A 21601-nucleotide genomic window follows, 5' to 3' on the forward strand; every position below is an offset into this window, starting at 1 on the left:
GAATTCTAATTTTTCAGAATTATGACTTTAATCTCAGAAATCAGGCTGGGGTTGTTGTTGTTGTTGTTGTTGTTGTTGTAACTATTATTTGTTTTCCAACCTTGTTTTCTACTCAGGGCCTCAGTACGTTTAGTTTGACCTCAGCAAATTACCTGCATCTCTCGAGGAAGTTTGACCCCTCAGGGACACCGTAGGAGCAACGTGACCACACGTGACTGAGTGACCAGAGCGGAGTCCAGTGTCTCCACAGAGTCTGCGGTAAAAACACAGAACTCGCAGCTTTCACTTTCAAAAAGAGTTAAAACGCCTTTTTTTCTGTCCACATTACCGACGAAGAGGCCGAAGAGAGCTGAAGTGTATATCGCTGTGTCTGGAAAAAGAACCAGTGGGGTCGCTCTCGACCATTTTGTTTTCGGGTGAGTTTTACTTTTACTGACCCTCCAACAGTTTGCTGCGAAAAGTTAAAATCGTATAAAGTAACTCACCGATTATTTATCAGGTCATTGTTTTCCTAGTGTGTTGGGGGAAAAAAAGCTCATTGCGCAACACTGTTTACGATGATTCGCTGCCATGTTGATTATTTTACATCTTGGTCACTTTATTAGGTACAGGAAGAAGAGAGTGTGGCATGGTTTTTCCTGCTGTTGTACACCACAGATGATCTTCTCTTTACCCTTTTTTTATTTATTTTATTTCTTAACATTAATTTAACCACATAGAACCCATTGAGATTCAAATCTATTTTCTCAGATCTTGATCTTGCCAAGAGGTCAGCAGCACACGTCATAGTAAATATTAGAGATTTAGACTGAGACACTCAACTCAACTCAACTTTATTTATAGAGCGCTTTAGGCAGCTATAGCTGGTACAAAGTGCTTAACGATACATAAAACATAGGAGACAAAATAAAAAATATATAAAAACAATAAAACTATAAAACAATAGCAATGTTTAAACAATAAAAAACATTAAAACTATACAACAATAAAAATGTTTAAACAATGAAGACAATAAAACACTAAAACAAGAGCAAAGTCTCATGCGTTGCGAGTTGAACGCAGAAGAATAAAAATGGGTTTAAGATGAGTTTTAAAAATGGACAGTGAGGGGGCCTGTCTAATATGGAGCGGGAGGGGGCGTTCCAAAGTTTGGGACCGGCAATGGAGAAAGCTTATTCCCCTCTGAGCTACAAACATTATTTTTGACAAAAACTCAGTAGGTTTTAAACTCAACTGTTGGACTTGTCAGGTCAGGTTTGTACAAGCGTGATTCAATGTTTGCGTTAGAAGTCGCTTAAGTGTTTGGTGAGGTTGGATTTGAAACAAGTCGTGCAGAAATATTTAATTGCATGAGACTAATTGAAGTGTTGTGTGTTCCAGTGCTGCCCGGCGGTATGGACGGGGAGCCCCTCTCAGCCCTGTGTACGCCTGCTCTGGTGGTGGATGTTGACAAAGTGAAGAGAAATGCCCAAAGGATGACTGAACGCTTCCAGAAGCTCGGAGTCCAGCTTCGGCCACACATGAAGACGCACAAGACCCTGTATGAACGGATGCACCGTCACACAGTCGTGAGGCTCGCTCGTGTAATTGGTGGCTACTGACTGTGTGTGTGTGTGTGTGTGTTTGTGTTAATATTTTAGCGAATGTGCCGATATAATGACGGCTGGATCGCGGAGGTGCATCGTGGTGTCCACACTGGCAGAGGCCACTTTCTATGCTGACCGTGGATATGATGACATCCTATATGCCTACTCTGTTCCCTTTGACAAGGTTCTCTCAACTCACATATACCTGCGCCCCTGCTCCTTTATGCTAACTCTACTTTACTTTATGATAACATTTTGTGTCACACGATGCACGATATGGACATTTTCAAGCGATAAGTTCAAAAATGAAAGGTTTTCATATAATCCTGCGTTTGTGGAGCCGGGAGAGTAAAAAAAGCTAACTTGAAGTGACTGCAGAATAGTTGTATAACTCTAAAAAGTGTTTTTAAAGGTGCCATATGTAAGAATGTGGCCAAAAACGGTTACTACATTCAAATTCAAAATACAGAGGTCTTTTAGGTTTCATTTTCTGACGTAACTGGCAACCCGTGGTTGCTCGACAGCTGAGACTCTACTGACTGCAATGATTGGTAGACGGCGGTAGGTGGCGCCACATGCCAAAACATGATTTGCTTTAGATTTATTACATAATGCACCTTTAACTATAAAAAGTGTTGTTAAAATATTGACAAAAATCTAATTCCATATATTATACTTTTGCACATTACTGTATGTGTTTGGGAAATGTGTGACTTAATGCATGTTTTTATCTCTATGGTTTCAGAATTTATTTTGAATCCCAATGTGACTCTTGAGAGAGGTCCAGCCATTTTACGTCACACATTTGTGTAGATCAAGGTTTTCCTTTATCTCAGTGTGTTGTTTGTCTTAGGTGGAGCACTGTGCAGCTCTCTCTGAGAGACTAGAACTCTTCCAAGTTTTACTGGATCACCCTGATGCTCTGGAACAGCTCAAAAAGAGACCACTGAGAGACGGTCGACAGTGGCACGTCTGGCTGAAGCTCGACTGTGGCAACGGGAGAGGTAAACGCACGGGGGAAACCACAACGCAACAGGTTACCAGCAACTGAGTTCCTGGTTGATCGCCGATGTTTGCTCTTTGCCGTAGCCGGTGTGCTGCATTCGGACCCTGCAGCGCTCCGACTGGCTCAGGCCGTCGCTGAGGCGGAGGGGGTGCAGCTGACAGGAGTGTACGCTCACTGCGGGAACACCTACGACTGCAGAGGAGTGGAGCAAATACACACCGTCGCCCAGGAGACCACAAGCTTGGTTCTGCAGTTCATGGAGAAGTAAGACTGTAGTTAGCTGATATTGGCGTGTTCCAACTTTCTTTGCAACACAACTGACTTGTTTTGTCATTGCTGTGATTGTAAAGGAAAATAATAACGCAACAGAAATGGTCTTGATGAGCACTGAAAGCTGCTTTGCACTACACATTCACAACATGTTTCCACAACATTCAACCTGGTTGGAAATGATCTCTACACAAGTGGAATGTGTTGCCAGTGGGTTCGTCATTCCTCTTATCTTCTATGCTCTGCACTTTGTGCCATCTATGCACCATCTTCACTTTATCGCTTTATCACCATATCGCCATAAAGTTGCCTGGCCGTCTGATCCTGTGTGCGCTGCCGTATCGTCAGGAAATACTTGGCATGGAGTTTACTTGTCTGTGCATGGGTTTGTCTCTGGCAGACTGAAGGCGGTTGGCATCACCTGTAAGTCCAGCGTCGGCTCCACCCCGTCCTGCAGTCACCCAGTCGAAGACATGGCGCAGCTCTGCGAGGTGCACCCCGGAAACTACGTGTTTTACGGTGAGTGCACGGCTGTACTGTAAGTTGCGGTTGTGTCAGCGTAACCGTTTGTAGAAAATCTCCCTGATACAAGATGACGTGACCACCTCTCACCACATCTTTACCAGAAGTGGCCCACACTTTGTGTTAAGATATTCAGGCTATCTGGACTGTCATTCTGCACCACATCTGACGTCTGTCATTTTTTCATTGGGTTGTAGATGTGCAGCAGTCTGTGATTGGCGCATGCAGTCTGGATGATGTGGCTGTGAGGGTTCTGACCCGGGTCATTGGACACTGTCCTCACAGGAACCAGCTTCTGATCGACTGTGGATGGAGTGGACTCAGGTGTTTCTATGTTTACCCTGTTTTTGAAAGTGAACAATAATAATAATAATAAGGAGACTAAAATATTCCACTCGAGTAAAAGGAAAAGAAAGCACAGGTAAAAGAAATTCCAGTCTTAACACCTACCCCACTAAAAGAAATGAGTTTTGTTGTTGCCTGTGTCTGTCATCACATTACACAAATCACTTCCTGTGGGGGTGGGTTAATTATTATTATCATTTTAACAATCGGGAGTTACGTAAACATGACATCACGTGCGTCTTTTTCATGCGTTAACGTTAACGCCGTATAGTGCCCAGCACTATATATTTTAAATATTTTTTTATGATTTTTTTCATTTAGCTAACCAGTAGGGCTGCAATTATGAATTAATCGATTTTAGAGAGTTTTTTTGTTTGTTTTTTTCAACAATTAATACAAGCTTTGTGATTTTTTTTTTTAGCTTCTTAATGTGAATATTGTCTGGTTTCTTTGCTCCATTTGACAAAAAAAATCATTAAAGTCCAGGTTCCACTAGGTTCCAGGTTCCAACACTGATCAACATTTAACTATATTTTATGGACAAAAAAATATTCGATTAATCGAGAAAATAATTGACAGATTGATTCTAAAACTAAACAGTATATTTCATTAAACACTGAAAAGACATCTCTAGCAGTGTGTCTTTGAAATCCACTTCCACTTCAAGATGAAAATTGAAATCTCTGCCAAGATGAAAGTCTCTGTGAGTAGAGCTTAACATGGTTTAGCTCTCTTCCATGTAGGCTACTGCACTTTATTTTAATTTGTGAAACAATACAATGCCGTCGCGTCATGGTAGGTGCAGCGTATATATTTTCCTTTTTTTTTGTCCTTTGCCAATCACACCCATGAAAGATCGTTTTTACGTAAAAGTAAAGTAACTCTGTTAGAGTAACATAAGTTAACGTGTGTCTTTACTTTCTATTGATCAGCATGTGATTTATGTAACTTTTTTTTAATCTACCACTCAGTCTGGATGGAGCTGGAAAACTTCCCACTGGATATGCTATGATTGAAGGGCATCCAAATCTCAAGTAATGCTGTTACACTTGCATCTCATCATGGTGCTAAATCAACCGATGTGCTGATGAGGCTGTTTCCTCCTCCAGGTTGTTGTCTATGACCCAGGAGCATGGTAGAGTGGAGCCCATCTCCGGTCAGCTGGACTACAGCAAATACCCCCTTGGCTTTCTGCTCACACTGATCCCTTACCATGTTAGTACTGTTGTAGGTTCATGCAAACACACGCTGCGTTGTCATTCTTCTCTTGTCTGACCGTGTGTCTTTTGATTTCTGATAGTCGTGTGCAACGGCGTCCATGCACCCTGCGTACCACGTGCACTCTGAGGGCCGTCTGCTGGGGAGGTGGATACCCACTCGTGGGTGGTGATCAGCTGTCCAAACTCTTCTTCTAACTCAAGGATAAGACAACATCCTGGGTCATAACCTGCGTCCCTAGGACATGTCATCCAAAGCTGTTCAGCCAAGATCCTGTTTGTTTTACCTGTGTTGGATTATCTGTGGGAGTGTACTGTGCTGTCAGAAAAGATGATGGAATGAGGAGTGCGTTATGTTGAAGTGCTTTTGTTGTTGGAGCACAATGAAAAATACCTGCTTCTTCGATACAACAATATGATAATTGTTAATGAAATACTGTAAATATAGTATAGGAATTATAGTAAAGGGAATTCTTGACATTATTGGGCACACTAGATTGACCATAGGAGTGGTTGTTTGTGTCCCTATGCTGGTGTTTTGCAGAATATTTGTCAATAAATAAATAATAGTTTGGCTATTAGTTTGTGACAGCTCAGCCAAAGTAAACATGTTTTTTTGCTATTTGCTAAAACCGCTGAGGTGGTTTTAATTTGTTATTTGATTTAGCATTTAGGTGTAACATTTAATACTTAGGTTTAACTGTTTATAATCCATTTCTAAGTTAACAAATATTGTTGTAAATGTGCTTAAAAAGTGACTTTAAAAAATTCACAACATTGTTTGAAGCTAAATGTGGGACTTATCCTACCTGAATTGTACTAGCTCCTACTTCAAAGCGCTCCAGCAAATTGAAGTCGAATGTTAGAAAACATGGATGATCACGACGCTTTAGATTTATGTTTGAAGAGGCATTTTGACTGTCTGCAATTCAGTCTACTTACATAAACAAGCGAGCCTTGTATGTAAAAGCGATACATGTAACGTCATGAGTTTACTTTTACCGTAGCCCTACATATCTTCATGCTAATGTTGCTAATTTTGTCCTTTGGCTAAAGGGCACCATGGGCACCTTGATGTCTTGAGGTCAGGGCTTCATGTGTCTGTTTTAGCTTGCTAAGGTTTTTTGACCGTTGGTGTCAGATTATTTGTAACATAATGGTGATGAACACTGGTTGGAAGCATCGGTGACAGAGCTTGGATACATGTGAACAAGAATATAACTTTGATGTCCGGCAAGTGGGTATAAAATGTATTCAGGCCTATCTGTTCTGATGAGGCAAAAGACTTCACATGCCCAGCACCAAAGGTTACAGCACAGAAGAGTAAGCAGAAGAGGGTGTGTTTGTGATGTCATCATTTAGTCCGCATATCAACTGTGATGGACAGAGTGGGTACAGCCACATTGTGGGGGAGGAACTGGTATTGAAGATGATAATATAGTCCATGGTCTGGAAAATATCTCCTTCACACACTTAGATATATTTTATTTTTAATTTGAAGTATGTATCTATCTTTCACCTTTCTTGTTTCTCATTTTTATTCAAGTGCTTTTTGTAACAGAAGAATTTCCCTCTGGGGATCAATAAAGTAAATCTTCAAACTGCTACACTGTTTCTGTCCTGTGGGTTAACAGACATCAGATGTCACTGACAGCTGGACTGTCTTGCTCGTGCAGTATCACTCTGAGCATTTAGGGAAGCGGTCGAGAATCTTTGTAGTACAAACTTTTCTTGCACTACAGCCTGTGAAAATACTGAAGAAGAAGAAATAAATCAGCCATCACAATTGACAAGGTCAGTATCGATCTTATTGAAATTCTGATAAGTGTTCTGTTAAATGGTGCTTTAATAGATGTATTATTATTATTTTAATTACGAATCATTCTGACATTAACATCAATTACGCCAACTGTTTTGAATACGTGTATCGATACAGGGATAGAGGAAAGAGGTGAGAATGAACGACGGGTGTTGTTTTAATTCCGAATAAGATCATGAAAACAACACCGTTTTTATTCTTTTTCGTTCACTCTCTTCTCTCTGCATTAGTTCGGCACTTCGTTTTTTTTAAAGGTGAACTTTTTGAATGCTTTATTGTCATCCTGGCATGTAAAAACAGGAAGAAGAAAAACCGACATGTAGTGCTCAGGTCTTATGTATTAAGTAGTGTGTAGAATAAAAACTCTTCAAGACACAAGAGTTGTCCGCCGTACTTGTTCTGGTCACCCTTCACGTGTGTGTGTGTGTGTGTGTGCAGAAAGTCTGAATATATGTATATATATATATATATAAGGGCTGTCAAAAATCAACGCGTTAACGTAAGTTTAGTTTACTAAAGTATAATCCGTTTTTTTCACAATACCAACAAACGAGAGCACGGAAATTTCCTTGTTTGGTATTGAACCAAAATACGAAAAAACGGAAACAGCGCCCCTATTTCCTTGTTTCGTATTCAACCCAAATATGAACAAACGGAAACAATGCTCCTTTTTCCTTTTTTCGTATTCAACCAAAATACGGAAAAACGAAAGACACAAAACAAAATAACGGCCCAAATTTGTTTTTTGCAAATTCCTTTTTTTGTTTTTCGTTTCTTAATTCTCGAGACGGCGGCTGACAGACCGGAAGCGGAAGTGAAGTGTAAAAACTTCAAAATAAAAGCGTGCTGATTTATTTTCATACAGATTATATACCATTCTCTTTATACACTGTAATGTAGTACATGTATTTTCGTGAAAAGTGAAACTATAACAGCTGGTTGTTTGGGAGAAGGACATGTAGGCTGTAATTATTATTTTAGCTGAGTGTGTGAATGGATATTGTAGAAAACGTTTACCCTGCCGAAATAAGCTAGCATCTAATATCACCAGCAGAGGTCGCCATCACCCGCAGTCAAGACAGACATGGCCAATAATAGTGTTAATAATTATTTGAAAATCAAAACTTGTGATTAAGTTATGATGACTTCAGTGTCGATGTTTAGCCACAAGGTGGCGCCCGCATCCACCCAGGGATTTATTATGTTTTGTCTTATAGCCTATAACCCTGTATGATTTGGAATACAAATATGCTGAGATGGAGCGAAAGTATGTAAACTGGCTCATGACAGATCATCTGGAATACAAAGCAAACATACCTGTCTCAAATGGATCAACATCTATGGAAGTCTTGTATTGTCATCCCAGGGCAAAATACAGTAATGTAATAATATATATATATTTAAATGCATAGTAATTATTGAATGTTTTTATTATTTAATTAAGGGTTTTCTTATTCACGCTCAAGTTCAGTTTTGTTCCCTCTGTTATAAACTCTTCCAATTGGTAATATTGTGTTGTGATCAGTTCAGTAATTAAGTAAGTGAAAATTTTCATTTGACAAATGCGCTTTTAGACAGAAGTCCAGTGAAAAAGGTCCCGTGCTCCTCACTGTTGGGTCCATGTCTGGATCGCTGGAGATTACAGTAAAATACACCTGACATACAGTTAAGGGTGAACATAACATGTTTTCATGACAGGACAATAACAGGGATTGAGGAGAATAGTGTAAGACACTATTTGTGATTAATTCACTGAAAATATTAATTTGATTTTTTTATAATTGTTTGTTTTTTTACTTGTAGTTTTTGTTAGTTATAGTTCAAAACAGTGCTATATACAGTAGTTCAGTTGAGATTATGGATTAGATTAATGACAATTTGTTTGTAGTCTTTTGTTGACTGAGTACTTATTTGTTTCCTGGGTTGTGCGTTGGGGTTCAAGTGCCAGTTCTATTAGTTAATCACATAACACACAGATATGAATAGCCTAAAATTGCTTTGTTTTCACACATTCAAACCATTGAAATGATACTCCCCTTTGTCAGTACACCTGCAACCTTTAAGCTGTTTTCAAATGAGCAAAATGTACGGTCACATTACAGGCTCTGACATGTTCACTCTTAACTGTATGTGTTGCGGCTTCCAAACACAAACCTTTTAGCCGCTGAGAGTTTATGAGGTTTGGGTACTCAGGTACGTAGATTTGTGACGCGCTATAGTAGATTATGATAAAGATACGCTGAGATCCAAATATGCTTAGGTGCATTTATTGTAACCAAACAGCACAGAGCTATCACAGCGCAGCAAGGATGGATAAACGTGAAAATGAGACTGGCGGATTAAACAGGAAAAAAGGGTGATAAATGAATGAATGAGTAGCGGTAGCGGTCAACAAAAATTACGGCTACTCCCAACCCTGACTCTCTCTCTCTCTCTCTCTCCCCCTCATCCGCGTCACCGGTGAGTGCCCACCTTTACGCACACACACTTCCGCACGCACACACGCCCACTCCCAGGTGAACCACCCCCTCTGCAACACACACACACTCTAACACACCGTGCTGCTCATCTTCAGCCTGTATGTCTCTTACAGTATGTCAGGTGTATTTTACTGTAACAGGCTCTCAATACCATCATGTGTTGAGAGCTCCTTGGCATTCTGTATCACAGTATGGTATTGGACCTGAGACCAACAGGAAGAGGCTTCAGGGTGTAATCAAAGCAACACTGAAGATTGTTGGGTTCCCTCTTAATTCTGGTGGAAAAGGTCACCTTGTGTCACTGGAGTGTGACACAAGGTGACCTTTTCCACTTGACTTCTGTCTAAAAGCGCATTTGTCAAATGAAAATGACTTACTTACTTAATTACTGAACTGATCACAACACAATATTACCAATTGGAAGAGTTTATAACAGAAGGAACAAAACTGAACTTGAGCGTGAATAAGAAAACCTTAATTAAATAATAAAAACATTCAATAATTAATATGCATCTAAAGATATATATTATTACATTACTGTATTTTGCCCTGGGACGACAATACAAGACTTCCATAGATGTTGATCCATTTGAGACAGGTACGTTTGATTTGTATTCCAGCCAGTTTACATACTATAGCTCCATCTCAGCATATTTGTATACCAAATCCTACAGGGTTATAGGCTATAAGACAAAACATAATAAATCCCTGGGTGGATGCGGGCGCCACCTTGTGGCTAAACATCGACGCTAAAGTCATTAGAACTTAATCACAAGTTTTGATTTTCAAATAATTATTAACACTATTATTGGCCATGTCTGTCTTGACTGCGGCTGATGGCGACCTCTGCTGGTGACATTAGATGCTAGTTTATTTCGGCAGGGTAAACGTTTTCTACAATATCCATTCACACACTCAGCTAAAATAATAATTATAGCCTACATGTCCTTCTCCCAAACAACCAGCTGTTATAGTTTCACTTTTCACAAAAATACATGTACTACATTACAGTGTATAAAGAGAATATAATATAATCTGTATGAAAATAAATTAGCACGCTTTTATTTTGAAGTTTTTACACTTCACTTCCGCTTCCGGTCTGTCAGCCGCCGTCTCGAGAATTAAGAAACGAAAAACAAAAGAAGGAATTTGCAAAAAACAAATTTGGGCCGTTATTTTGTTTTGTTTCTTTCGTTTTTCCGTATTTTGGTTAAATACGAAAAAAGGAAAAAGGAGCACTGTTTCCGTTTGTTCATATTTGGGTTGAATACGAAACAAGGAAATAGGGGCGCTGTTTCCGTTTTTTCGTATTTTGGTTCAATACGAAACAAGGAAATTTCCGTTCTCTCGTTTGTTGGTATTGTGAAAAAAACGGATTATACTTTAGTACCCGGACCCTTTGCAATGTAATGTTTCTTTTTTGTCTCTGTTTGTAAAGTAAAAAAAAAAAGTTATTTAGAGTATTTTATTCTTTTGTTCTTCACATTTATATTTTCACATACTTTATTTATCTCTCCGTTCCTACAACAATATAAAGAGGAAATTAGAATTTTTTTCTGGCATATTTACGAATGGTAATTAATCCTGATTAATCGTGATCATTCCACAGCCACCCTGTGATTAATCTGATTAAAAATGTTAATCTTTTGACAGATCTAATATAAATATATGTATTTAAAAAAACGTATCGCATGGACTTCCTTCTTGGCAGGTAAACTTCCCCATAGATATGAACTTCCCTCTATTTGATTGTTTGATTTTGGAGTGTGATAGCTCCCTCTAGTGAGCACAGAGTGTCATGGGTGGCCTTGATTTTAAACTATATCATTATATGCAAATTATGTGACGTCCATCAGTGGAACCCAAACTCATTGACCCAATTGAGTGTTGATTCAGAAATACACAGGGTTAAAAAAAAAAAGCTATGTATATATGTATATATATACATATATATATATATATATATATATATATATATATATATATATATATATATATATATATATATATATGAAAAAAATAAATGAAAATAGACAAGAGGCAAACACGTTTTCCATTTATACAAATGATGCTCATGACCTGCCCTGCTCTTTCCTGGCTTTCTTTTTCAACGGCTGCCTACTTGAGCATAAAGTCATCGTTATTATCCTGGCAAAATCTCAAGTGCATCCTGCATCAAGATGAGGAGCTCGTAGCATTTTTCGTAAAGTTACATTTTGATTTGGGCGTCGCAAATATGTAACCCTTTTGTCTCATAGGCACAACCACATTATCACTTTTAAAAGATTGTGAAAGAAACTGAGTCTGTTTCGGGGGAACGAATCAGACCTCTTCTCCACAAAAGAGATCATTTCTGTCACGTCTGTGACGTGACAGAAATGATCTCTTTTGTGGAGAAGGATTTAATACAGAAATCAAAAGCCAAAAACACAAAGATGTCTCTGCGTGCATCAATGGGCTAAAGGTGCATTGTGTAATAAATCTAAAGCAACTGGCCGTAAAATCCTCCTAATATGTCACAGAGACTCAGGAATAATGTTCATATAACATATGGAACTCACCAACAACAACAGTACAGCCAAAATATTCGCATTAAAATAATCTTTTGCAGACTGCAAATCATGTTTATGTTTTGAAATCACGTTTTGGCATGTGGCGCCACCTACTGCCGTCTACCAATCATGGCAGTCAGTAGAGTCTCAGCTGCCGTCTGAGCTACATTGGCTGAGAAAACGAAACCTAAAAGTATTTCCCTCGGAATTTTGAATTTGAGTGTAGTAACCGTTTTTGGCTCCATTCTTACATATGGCACCTTTAAAGGTGAAGTAAGTAGTTTATAGTGCCATCTAGAGGAGAGGCTGAAATTTACAACAAACCAACAGCGACCATGTTATTTTACATGATTTTTTGAAACACTACGAAAATGAAACAAAAACTATTATACAGCGACTAGACAATGCAGGAGCACATTATATGTATAAAAAAGTGGATTTTGGGTCATATAAACCCATAAATACTACACATTGTCCCTTTAAGAATGAATCCAGTAACATGCACCACCACCACCACCACCGCTAAATGAAAAGTTGGATACTCATCGACATCATTTTTCTTTTTGTTTTCACAGATGTTTGCCTCTTGCACTAAAAAGCTCCTGGCGATGGTTGTGCTGCTTAGCATGCCATGCCATTTATTATTGCAGTACTTCATGCCACCATCTCTTCATATGTGTCCAGGTGCACCAACGATGCCGACAGTACCTGAAGAAGAACGTTCTGAAGAAACTGTTGCCACCGAAAAGCCCATAGTCTTGCTGTGGTTCTGGCCTAATAATTATATGTTTGATTTAACAAAATGCCCACTCTACTTTAACATTAACAGCTGCATACTGACTGCCAACAGATCCCTGTACAGCCAAGCAGAGGGAGTCATTTTCTTCCACAAAGCTATAGATGTAGGTAGAAACATGCCTCAGGAGCCACGTCCAAGTTTTCAGAGGTGGATCTGGCTCAACGTCGAATCTCCACTGAACACGTGGAGGAAACCGGGTTTGGAAAACATATTCAACTTGACGTTGAACTATCGGCGCGATTCTGACATTGTGTTGAGGAATGAAGTGTCGATCAGGGACGAAGAGGTGAAGCAGGACTTTGTTCTGCCCAAGAAGAAGAGAGTCGTGTGTTGGATTGTCAGTAACACCAACCCATCATCTGGAACTGGAACAAGAGAGCGATATTACCGTGAACTGTCCAAACACATCAAGATTGACCTCTTTGGTGGTGCACATACAGGCCGTCATTTGGCCCATGAAGAATATTACCCAACAGTTGCATCTTGTAAGTTTTATCTCTCCTTTGAAAACTCACTCCACAAAGACTACTTTGTAGAAAAGGTAAATGGACCCCTCGTATCAGGGACGGTCCCTGTCGTTCTGGGTCCACCGAGAGAAAACTACGAGCAGTTCCTTCCCAATGGCTCCTTCATTCACGTCAACGATTTCCCTGATCCAAAGTCACTGGCAGAGTTTCTGAAGTATCTGGACCAGAATAACGACGAGTACATGGCTTACTTTGAGTGGAAGAAGTACTACAAAGTTTCTCCTCATTATCTGACAATGTACGATAGATTCTATCATCACGTCTGCATCACCTGTGACTACATAGCCAAGCACAAGGAGTACAATGTTGTTAATGACCTTTATCAGTGGTACTTTTCGTGAAAAATTACAGTGACGGGGTCATCGTTTTGTTTTGGTCTGGTGTGAGGGCTGTTAATTGGACATAGATATTTAATTTAATTTCATGGGCCACACGGTTGGTTGTAGTGGTTAGCACTCTTGCCATTGCAGCAAGAAAACCTGGGTTCATGACCCGGTTGGAACAAGGGCCTTTCTGCATGGAGTTTGCATGTATGTGCTTGTGTTTTCTTCAGGTTCTCCGGTTTCCTACCACAGTCCAAAAACATGCAATATGGGGATTAGGGTAAATTGGACAATAAATGGTTCAACTGATGTTCTGTCTCTATATCTGTAGCCTTGTAATGGACCGGTGAACTGTCCAGGGTGTACCTCGCCTATCGCTCTTTATCAGCTGAGATTGACACAGCACCCCCTTAGACCCTACTGTGGAGGTAGAAAATGGACGAAATCATTTTGGTTTTGAGGCACATTCCAGTGTTTCTTTGGGTATTCTATTCTCTGAAATAAAACAGAATCAGGTGTTTGTATAATTAATCCCCCTGGGAATTTCTTAATCCCATTTGAGAGGTTGTGATAGAAAACGACCGCCATGTTAAGTGGATTGGTTCTGTTCTTGACGGTTGTTTAATTTTATTGTTATATGAATCAAATCAAATAAGTTGCATACTCGTGTTTTAAAATCTGGCAGGTTTTTCCATGAACACTGACACTTTGCATGAATCAAAATAGCTGTGAATTTAAAAAAAAAAAAATTCAAATGTGGCAGGATGGATAAAATAACAAGAAAACATGGTAATACCTGCAATAAAGTATAAAAAAACATAACATCTTCTTTTGGTTTCTTCTTTTAGGGGTCGCTACAGCTGATAATCTGCCTCCATGTCGTGCATGTTATCTACTCTGTACTTTTGAAATCTTGTATGTTTTATATTATTGTCAGAGGTGGAAAAAGTACTAAAATATTGTACTCAAGTAAAACTACCAATACTTTGATGAAATATTACTCAAGTAAAACGTAGTTCATTTGAAAGGTACTTTAAGTGTGGAGTGTGAGAGTAAGTAACTAAGTACAATATTTGAGTACAAAATCCTGATTTGAAATTGTACTTAAAAAATACAAAATACACAAACAAAAGTATTCAATACAGTAACTTGAGTAAATGTATTTCGTTACTTTCCACTTCAGATTATTGTATTATCATTTTTGGGTAATAGGCCCGAACGGCATTCTGGGAAATAGTGTTTTCACTGAAGCGGCTGTTCTGATTGGCCACCGTGTGATCACTGGTCACGTGGTTTAAAAACTTCAGGAGGATGGCGCGGGAAATGGTGTCGCTGTCTTCTGTCGCTGCTCAGGAGTTTCGCGTTGACGTCTCACCGGACAAACGATAGCATTAGCGAGCGACTCGCGTAAGTTTCGTTCAGTTATATCGTCCCTCTGCGTTTGTTGGTGATATTCTGCGCGCTGCAGCCGCTTGGCCGCGGTTCTTCTCAAAACACCGGCTGCTAAAAACACACAGTCTGAGGTGAGTGACGTCACTCCTCAGCCATGAGCGTGCTGAGAGTGAAGTTCGTCGGAGATGCGGACGTCGTGGAACACATCGTGGACAAACAGGAGGGTGAGAAGGAACCACAGAGTCGTGTCAATGAAGTGGATTTATCGTGAGGACGTGTGTGCCTCCTCTGCCGTGTCTCTCTCTCTGCCTGTCTACATATGTCTCTGTCTGTCACAATATGTCTCTCTGCCTGTCTCTATGTGTCCCCGTCTCTCTCTCTGCCTGTCTACATATGTCTCTGTTCTTCTGTCTGTCTCTCTCTCTGCCTGTCTCTATGTGTCTGTCTCTATATGTCTCTATCTGTCTGTCTCTCTCTCTCTGCCGGTCTCTGTCTGTCTGTCTCTATCTCTGCCTGTCTCTATATGTCTCTGTCTGTCTGTCTCTCTCTCTGCCTGTCTCTATATGTCTCTGTCTGTCTGTCTGTCTCTCTCTCTGCCTGTCTCTACATGTCTCTGTCTGCCTGTCTCTCTCTCTACATGTCTCTGTCTCTCTCTCTGCCTGTCTCTATATGTCTCTGTCTGTCTGTCTCTCTCTCTGCCTGTCTCTATATGTCTCTGTCTGTCTGTCTCTCTCTCTCTGCCGGTCTCTGTCTGTCTGTCTCTATCTCTGCCTGTCTCTATATGTCTCTGTCTGTCTGTCTCTCTCTCTGCCTGTCTCTATATGTCTCTGTCTGTCTGTCTCTCTCTCTGCCTGTCTCTACATGTCTCTGTCTGCCTGTCTCTCTCTCTACATGTCTCTGTCTCTCTCTCTGCCTGTCTCTATATGTCTCTGTCTGTCTGTCTCTCTCTCTGCCTGTCTCTATATGTCTCTGTCTGTCTGTCTCTCTCTCTGCCTGTCTCTATATGTTTCTGTCTGCCTGTCTCTCTCTCCGCCTGTCTCTATGTGTGTCTGTCTCTATATGTCTCTGCCTGTCTCTCTCTCTACATGTCTCTGTCTCTCTCTCTACCTGTCTCCATATGTCTCTGCCTGTCTCTACATGTCTCTGTCTGTCTCTCTCTCTGCCTGTCTCCATATGTCTCTGTCTGTCTGTCTCTCTCTCTGCCTGTCTCTATGTGTCTGTCTGTCTGTCTCTCTCTCTGCCTGTTTGCCTGTCTGTCTGTCTGTCTGTCTGTCTGTCTGTCTGTCTGTCTGTCTGTCTGTCTCTCTCTCTGTCTGTCTCTGTGTCTGTCTGTCTGTCGGTCTCTCTCTCTCTCTCTGCCTGTCTCTGCCTTGTCTCTATGTGTCTCTCTCTGCCTGTCTCCATACGTCTCTGCCTGTCTCTATATGTCTCTGCCTGTCTCCATATGTCTCTGCCTGTCTCTATATGTCTCTGCCTGTCTCCATATGTCTCTGCCTGTCTCTATATGTCTCTCTCTGTCTCTCTCTGTCGCTCTCTGTCTCTGTTCCAAATTTCAATTTCAAAGGGCTTATAATATCCGTATGGGAATATGTTTACATTACATTAATAAGTGTTTTGTTGTGACAAAATGAAGGCATGCAAAACATCAAAAGTATACATTTTAATGGGTCAAATAGGTTTTGCACCTCGGGATTAATTTTTTTTCAAGTGGAGAGGGGACAAAATGGCTCTTTTCATCCTAAAGGTTGCAGACCCTTGGGCTAAGGAATACATTACGTCTATAATGTGTCCTGACTAAGATATAAACGCAAGTTTATGTGTGTGTGTGTGTGTGTGTAGGTGTGCAGAGCAGCGGTGCGTCTGTCCACAAGTTGGTGACATTGAAGAGTCCGGCCAGACGGCGGCGCAGAGAAGCTGCAGCAGCAGATGATGATGATGATGGTGGTGGTGATGATACACATTGTTCCTACGATGAGAAGAATTATGTCCAAGCTTTAGGAACAGAAGGTGAGTGAGATAACTGAAGAGGACTCACTGCCGTTTTTTTGTGGTGCCACAATTTGTGCTTATTATCAGCCTAAACAAACTCTTTATACTGACGTGTCTTATGTTGACGTCTATCTTGACATCCGACATCTCAAACTGCAGTATCTGCAGATACTGCTATCAGTAGAGGTGTTTAACCCATTAAGGCCTGAAGCGCCTGGAAAAAATGTCTCTAAAACCTGAGCTTCAATGGCTACTAAATGACTGATTTCTCAGCCTCTGTAGCAGATATAGGAACACAATTCAAAAAGCATTTGAGAGCTTACACCTGTGGCTTTGCTGTGAAATTTAGTCTATTTAGATACAAAAATGTAAAATTAAAGAGAATAACTATTTTCAATTAAAAAACAGTGAGAAAATAAAGTAATATCAACTTGTGTCAGTACCTTGATTTAGTCCTGATGGAGCGTGAAGAACAAGAACAGCATGTAATGACTGTAACAGTCTGATTCACATGTGACGGTGATAGTGTTTACACAGGGTATCCGCGGGGTCTTAAAAAGTCTTAAATACAATAATTTGGATTTAAGGCCTTAAAATATCTTAAATTCTCCTAAAATCTCATAAAAGGTCTTAAATACAGTTTTGAAAAAAATCTATTAACTTTACTTTTATTTAAAACATGCATAAACTTCAGTCTCGCTTTGAAATGTTTCTAATTTTGATGATGCGATAACATAACTACAGAACGGAACTAAAGTTGCTGCCAGGTGAGAATTTATCGAGCACCACTAGCTAGTGTGCTGTACGCGCGCCGCGGTGTGTTACAGCTTAGCATAGCAGCGGAGAAAACTTAATGAAAGCCCACAGCTAAGCTGAATTGCAAGTTCAATAATTTGTGGCTCCAATTTTCCTTCATGTCTTTTGTAATTTTTTACAAGTATGGATTTGAAATGGGTCTTAAATTGTATTCAATATGGTCTTAAAAAGTCTTTAAAAGTCTTAAATTTGACTTGTTGAAACCTGCAGAGACCCTGTTACAGCGCTGTGGCATCTGCAGGTAAATCCACCGTCGCCCCTGGTGCGCGGTTGATGAACACTCCGTCGATGGCGGTGGTATTTATTGTCATTAACGCCGACCTCGTCGTCTTCAAACATAATTATAATAATAATATAATATAATAATGATAATTAATTAATTATAAGTATGCGCGTTCGAAGTTATCAGCGTTGACGTCATCGAAGACGGAACTCCTCAAAATCACTGCCTTCAGAAATCTCTCCGCTGTCAAACTCCTCCATGTTTGCGCAAAGTAATTTCAAAACAATGTCGCGAGGAACCCTAATCCCCCCCCTGAAAATTGACGTATCTGCTTTATTGGCGGCTATGGTAGAATAAAATGCGCAGCCGCTCTCCCGGCGTCAATGGGTTAATTCATCGCGAGAGATTCTTATTTTTGATGATGTTGTTTGAGATTGTTTTGTAGACGTGTGAATGGGGACGAAAAGATTTCAGCGTGACGTGCACGTGGTGCCTTTTCTTGGTTTCACAGAAGATGAGGATGGCGTGTCCAGAGTGGCTGGATCCTCCATTTTCACCTTTCAGAAGGCTAAACGAGGCCACAGCATGGCCCAGACTGGTGAGAGTCCATGAAGTTTAATCCACATCTGTCCTTCACTTTTTGAGTTACGCTCATCATTGGCAAATTCTAGAGATTATAATCCGTCTTCTTGCATGTTGTGTTTTGCGCTCTTAGCAAGTGAGTTGGCACGGACTCCTGGGAAAAGCGTGACGTTCAGCAAGACCCCGAATATTGAACCCTCCACTCCGACTCGAAAAGGCCATAGTGAGTCCAGTGAATTTTCATACAATACGTGTCTTTCCTGTTTTACGTATATATATCTTATTAATATAATGTCTCTCTCCTCCTCGCTAACCAGACCCCAAAGGGGAAAGTCGGACACCACAGAGGGTGAGACGGGAAACTTTACTGCTTTGAAATTTCTAAAAAGGGCAAGACCAGTGTTATATATTGTTCTCATGCTGTTTCACAATGCCATCAAATTAGGTCTTTTGTTATTATTTAGATTGAGAAACCCCAGCAGAAATAACCCTGTGAGCAGAGGATGTTTTCAAGCTCTAATCTTTGCTTCATTTCCAAACAGAACAAGAAGGTCCAGTTTGTGTCCACAACACCCCACAGGCTCAGGAAGAGAATTACAAGTGAGTTTGATGTGCTATAATGATGATAATAAAGTTTCTCTACTTAATTGAGACGTCGGTATTCATCTAAAGCTGTTTTTTATGATTCCAGCTCCGAGCCTTCGGTCAGACAGTGACAGTGAGCTGTCGCCCTCAGACTCTGGAGAGGAGGAGGATGAAGACGGGATAGAGGAAGAGCAGAAAACAAAAAAACAGGATAAGGAGAACGCGAAGACTCTGAGAACACCGAGTAAAGGTTCATCTGCAGCTCTCTACAAGACTCCTGCCAAGAAGAGCAAGAGCAACACTTCTGAAGCCCCCAACCAGCCCACTATGGTTGAAGAATATTTTGAGGCCCATGGCACATCAAAAGTTTTGACGTCAGACCGCACCCTCGAGCGCCTACACACCCCCAAACTCGGCAGGGTCGGTGCATAAACCCCCCGCAAGCCTCAATGTGCTGCATCTGCTCGTTTCATGGGTTTTTGAGGTGGAATATTTGTCTTTATTTTGTGTCTGCAGGAGACGTTGGTGAGGCTTTTAGAGGGAAAACAGTCCTGCTATACAAAAGACATTCAGCAGCTTCACAGCAAACACAAAAAGCACTTTAGTAAATGGATGTTACAGTTACAGTGAGTGTGTTTTTTGAACTTTCTCTCAGCTTTCTGTGTTGCTTTTGCTTGTTAAAATTGGCTACAGGAGGGTTATGTGTTTACCTGTAGGTTGGGCTTCAGTGTTCTGGTCTACGGTCTGGGAAGCAAAAAAGCACTGCTGGAGGACTTCCGTGTGTCTAACTTGGCTCAAGAAATCCACCTTGTGGTCAATGGTTTCTTCCCATCCATTACTCTGAAATCGGTCAGTATCCTAACGAACCAGATGTAGGAGCATGAGTTTGAGATCCCCAAAATATCATTAGTCCTGTCTAAATCATGTATCATGCATAATTTATTTTGATTGCAGATCTTGAATGCTCTGACAGGCGAGATCCTTGACCATCAAGGGAGTTTCCGAACACCCTCGGACCAGATCATGTTCATCGCTCAGACTCTTAAAGACAGTGAGTCCATCCCTGTTGGATTAATTGTGTTGAAGTCAGGGCTGGGAATCACAGCGTACCTCGCCACACAGCGACGGTGTAGCAATATGTCGTGATATCGGTCTGTGGAAAGTTAAAGTGCAGCATTTCTCTTTTAAAGTAGAGAAAGAAGTGCATAAAGTCTACGTATTGAACGTGGGAGGGGCATCTTTTAACGTAGCTTTCTCCGCCATTATCCCAATGTAAACACCACCCAAGTTTCCCTGATTAATTTGAGCAGTGCCACCTTGAGAAGACATGAAGTAGTGACACCTGGTGAGGGAAACTGGCAGGAACTGGGTTTTTTTTACCTTAATTTCCTTATTGAAATATTACGATATTTGCCCCTGCGTATTCTATTTTACAACCTAACGTGTTCCTCACAGGCCCAGATCTACACGTGTACTTGCTCATCCATAACATCGATGGACCCATGTTGCGAGGAGAGAAGACCCAGAGTGCACTGGGGCAGCTGGCATCCCTCCCCAACCTGCACTTGGTGGCTTCTCTAGACCACATCAATGCTCCACTGGGTAGGTGGTCATAAGTGTGTGTGTGTGTGTGTGTGTGTGTGTGTGTAAAGCTGAGTTAATTATTTTAAGATGTACCTTTGCAGCTGAGTCTCTCCTGTGTTCTCCCCAGTGTGGGACCAGTTTCAGCAGAGTCAGTTTAACTGGTTGTGGTGGGAGTGCGTGACGTTCCAGCACTACGCAGAAGAGACGTCGTACGAGAACTCGCTCCTGGTGCAGCAGACTGGCGCGCTCGCGCTGTCCTCCCTCACGCACGTGCTCCGCAGCTTGACGCCCAACGCAAGGTGATGCATGCCGGTCAATATAGAGAGCTGTTAATCGGCTGATGGTTGGCTTGACTGCGTGTCTTCCTTTCGCAGAGGAATCTTCGAGCTGCTGGTGAAGTTTCAGTTGGAAAACAAAGACAATCCTTCATACACAGGTGCATTTTTTTTAAAGTGTGTTGTTGTTTTTAGCACAAGGTGGCTTTATTGATATATTGTCGTAATGTTTTCTTTGCAGGATTGTCATTCCAAGATTTCTACCAGCGTTGTCGAGAGGCGTTCTTGGTCAACTCTGACCTCACGCTGAGGACTCAGCTGACGGAGTTCAGAGACCACAAGTTGATACGAACGCGCAAGGTGGAGCTCTGGTCTAATTTCAGAGGTCACGGCTCATAAACTCTGTGCCGTAAATCTCACCATGACCTCAATTTTTCCAGGGCGCAGACGGAGTGGAGTACCTGATCGTTGCTGTGGACTCCAGCACCTTGATGGATTTCTTGGAGAAAGAGGAGGGCAACTAAAAAAGAGGATAAATATAATTCATGAACTGGCTTTCCCTGCGAGGAAAATGTTTGGCTGAATCAGTCACTGATGTGCACATTTGCTGCGAGACATGTACCCAGAGAACTCTTTAAATAAAGGGTTGAAATGCTACAATTTGTGTCCCCAGTGCTTCTTTTGTAGCTGTGCTCGTCACGCTGTGTTT

General features: G+C 41.0%; 3 protein-coding genes across 3 annotated transcripts; all 3 read left to right on the forward strand.

Moving 5' to 3' along the window:
- Positions 1 to 211: 211 nt before the first annotated feature.
- Positions 212 to 6551, forward strand: LOC310926825 (D-serine dehydratase). The gene is made up of 10 exons (XM_083889021.1): positions 212 to 416; positions 1381 to 1540; positions 1641 to 1770; positions 2440 to 2590; positions 2676 to 2856; positions 3263 to 3381; positions 3582 to 3708; positions 4701 to 4763; positions 4839 to 4944; positions 5030 to 6551. The coding sequence occupies exons 2-10, from the start codon at positions 1395 to 1397 to the stop codon at positions 5117 to 5119; spliced, it is 1113 nt and encodes a 370-aa protein (XP_083745147.1). The 5' UTR covers positions 212 to 416; positions 1381 to 1394; the 3' UTR covers positions 5120 to 6551.
- Positions 6552 to 12711: 6160 nt separating this feature from the next.
- On the forward strand, positions 12712 to 13464 carry LOC310926762 (4-galactosyl-N-acetylglucosaminide 3-alpha-L-fucosyltransferase 9-like; the record flags this gene model as incomplete). The annotated part of the gene is made up of 1 exon (XM_083888950.1): positions 12712 to 13464. One exon carries the CDS (start codon positions 12712 to 12714, stop codon positions 13462 to 13464), a length of 753 nt encoding a protein of 250 aa, XP_083745076.1.
- A 1528-nt stretch (positions 13465 to 14992) lies between these two features.
- Positions 14993 to 21416, forward strand: orc2 (origin recognition complex, subunit 2; the record flags this gene model as incomplete). Its single annotated transcript, XM_083888952.1, has 16 exons — positions 14993 to 15062; positions 16678 to 16712; positions 16815 to 16845; positions 18378 to 18464; positions 18582 to 18671; positions 18766 to 18797; positions 18991 to 19048; positions 19140 to 19453; positions 19550 to 19659; positions 19750 to 19882; positions 19988 to 20084; positions 20489 to 20635; positions 20745 to 20916; positions 20992 to 21053; positions 21134 to 21252; positions 21333 to 21416. The coding sequence occupies 16 exons, from the start codon at positions 14993 to 14995 to the stop codon at positions 21414 to 21416; spliced, it is 1641 nt and encodes a 546-aa protein (XP_083745078.1).
- Between the last annotated feature and the right edge of the window lie 185 nt (positions 21417 to 21601).

This window comes from Microchirus variegatus, assembly GCF_963457635.1.
Source record: "Microchirus variegatus genome assembly, chromosome: 5".
Taxonomy (NCBI): domain Eukaryota; kingdom Metazoa; phylum Chordata; class Actinopteri; order Pleuronectiformes; family Soleidae; genus Microchirus; species Microchirus variegatus.

Coding starts and splice junctions, on each gene's coding strand:
- LOC310926825 (XM_083889021.1), top strand. CDS start 1,395: ATGGACGGGGAGCCCCTCTCAGCCCTGTGTACGCCTGCTCTGGTGGTG. Junction 1,541..1,640: donor ATGAAGACGCACAAGACCCT/GTATGAACGGAT, acceptor TTAATATTTTAG/CGAATGTGCCGATATAATGA. Junction 2,857..3,262: donor GTTCTGCAGTTCATGGAGAA/GTAAGACTGTAG, acceptor TGTCTCTGGCAG/ACTGAAGGCGGTTGGCATCA.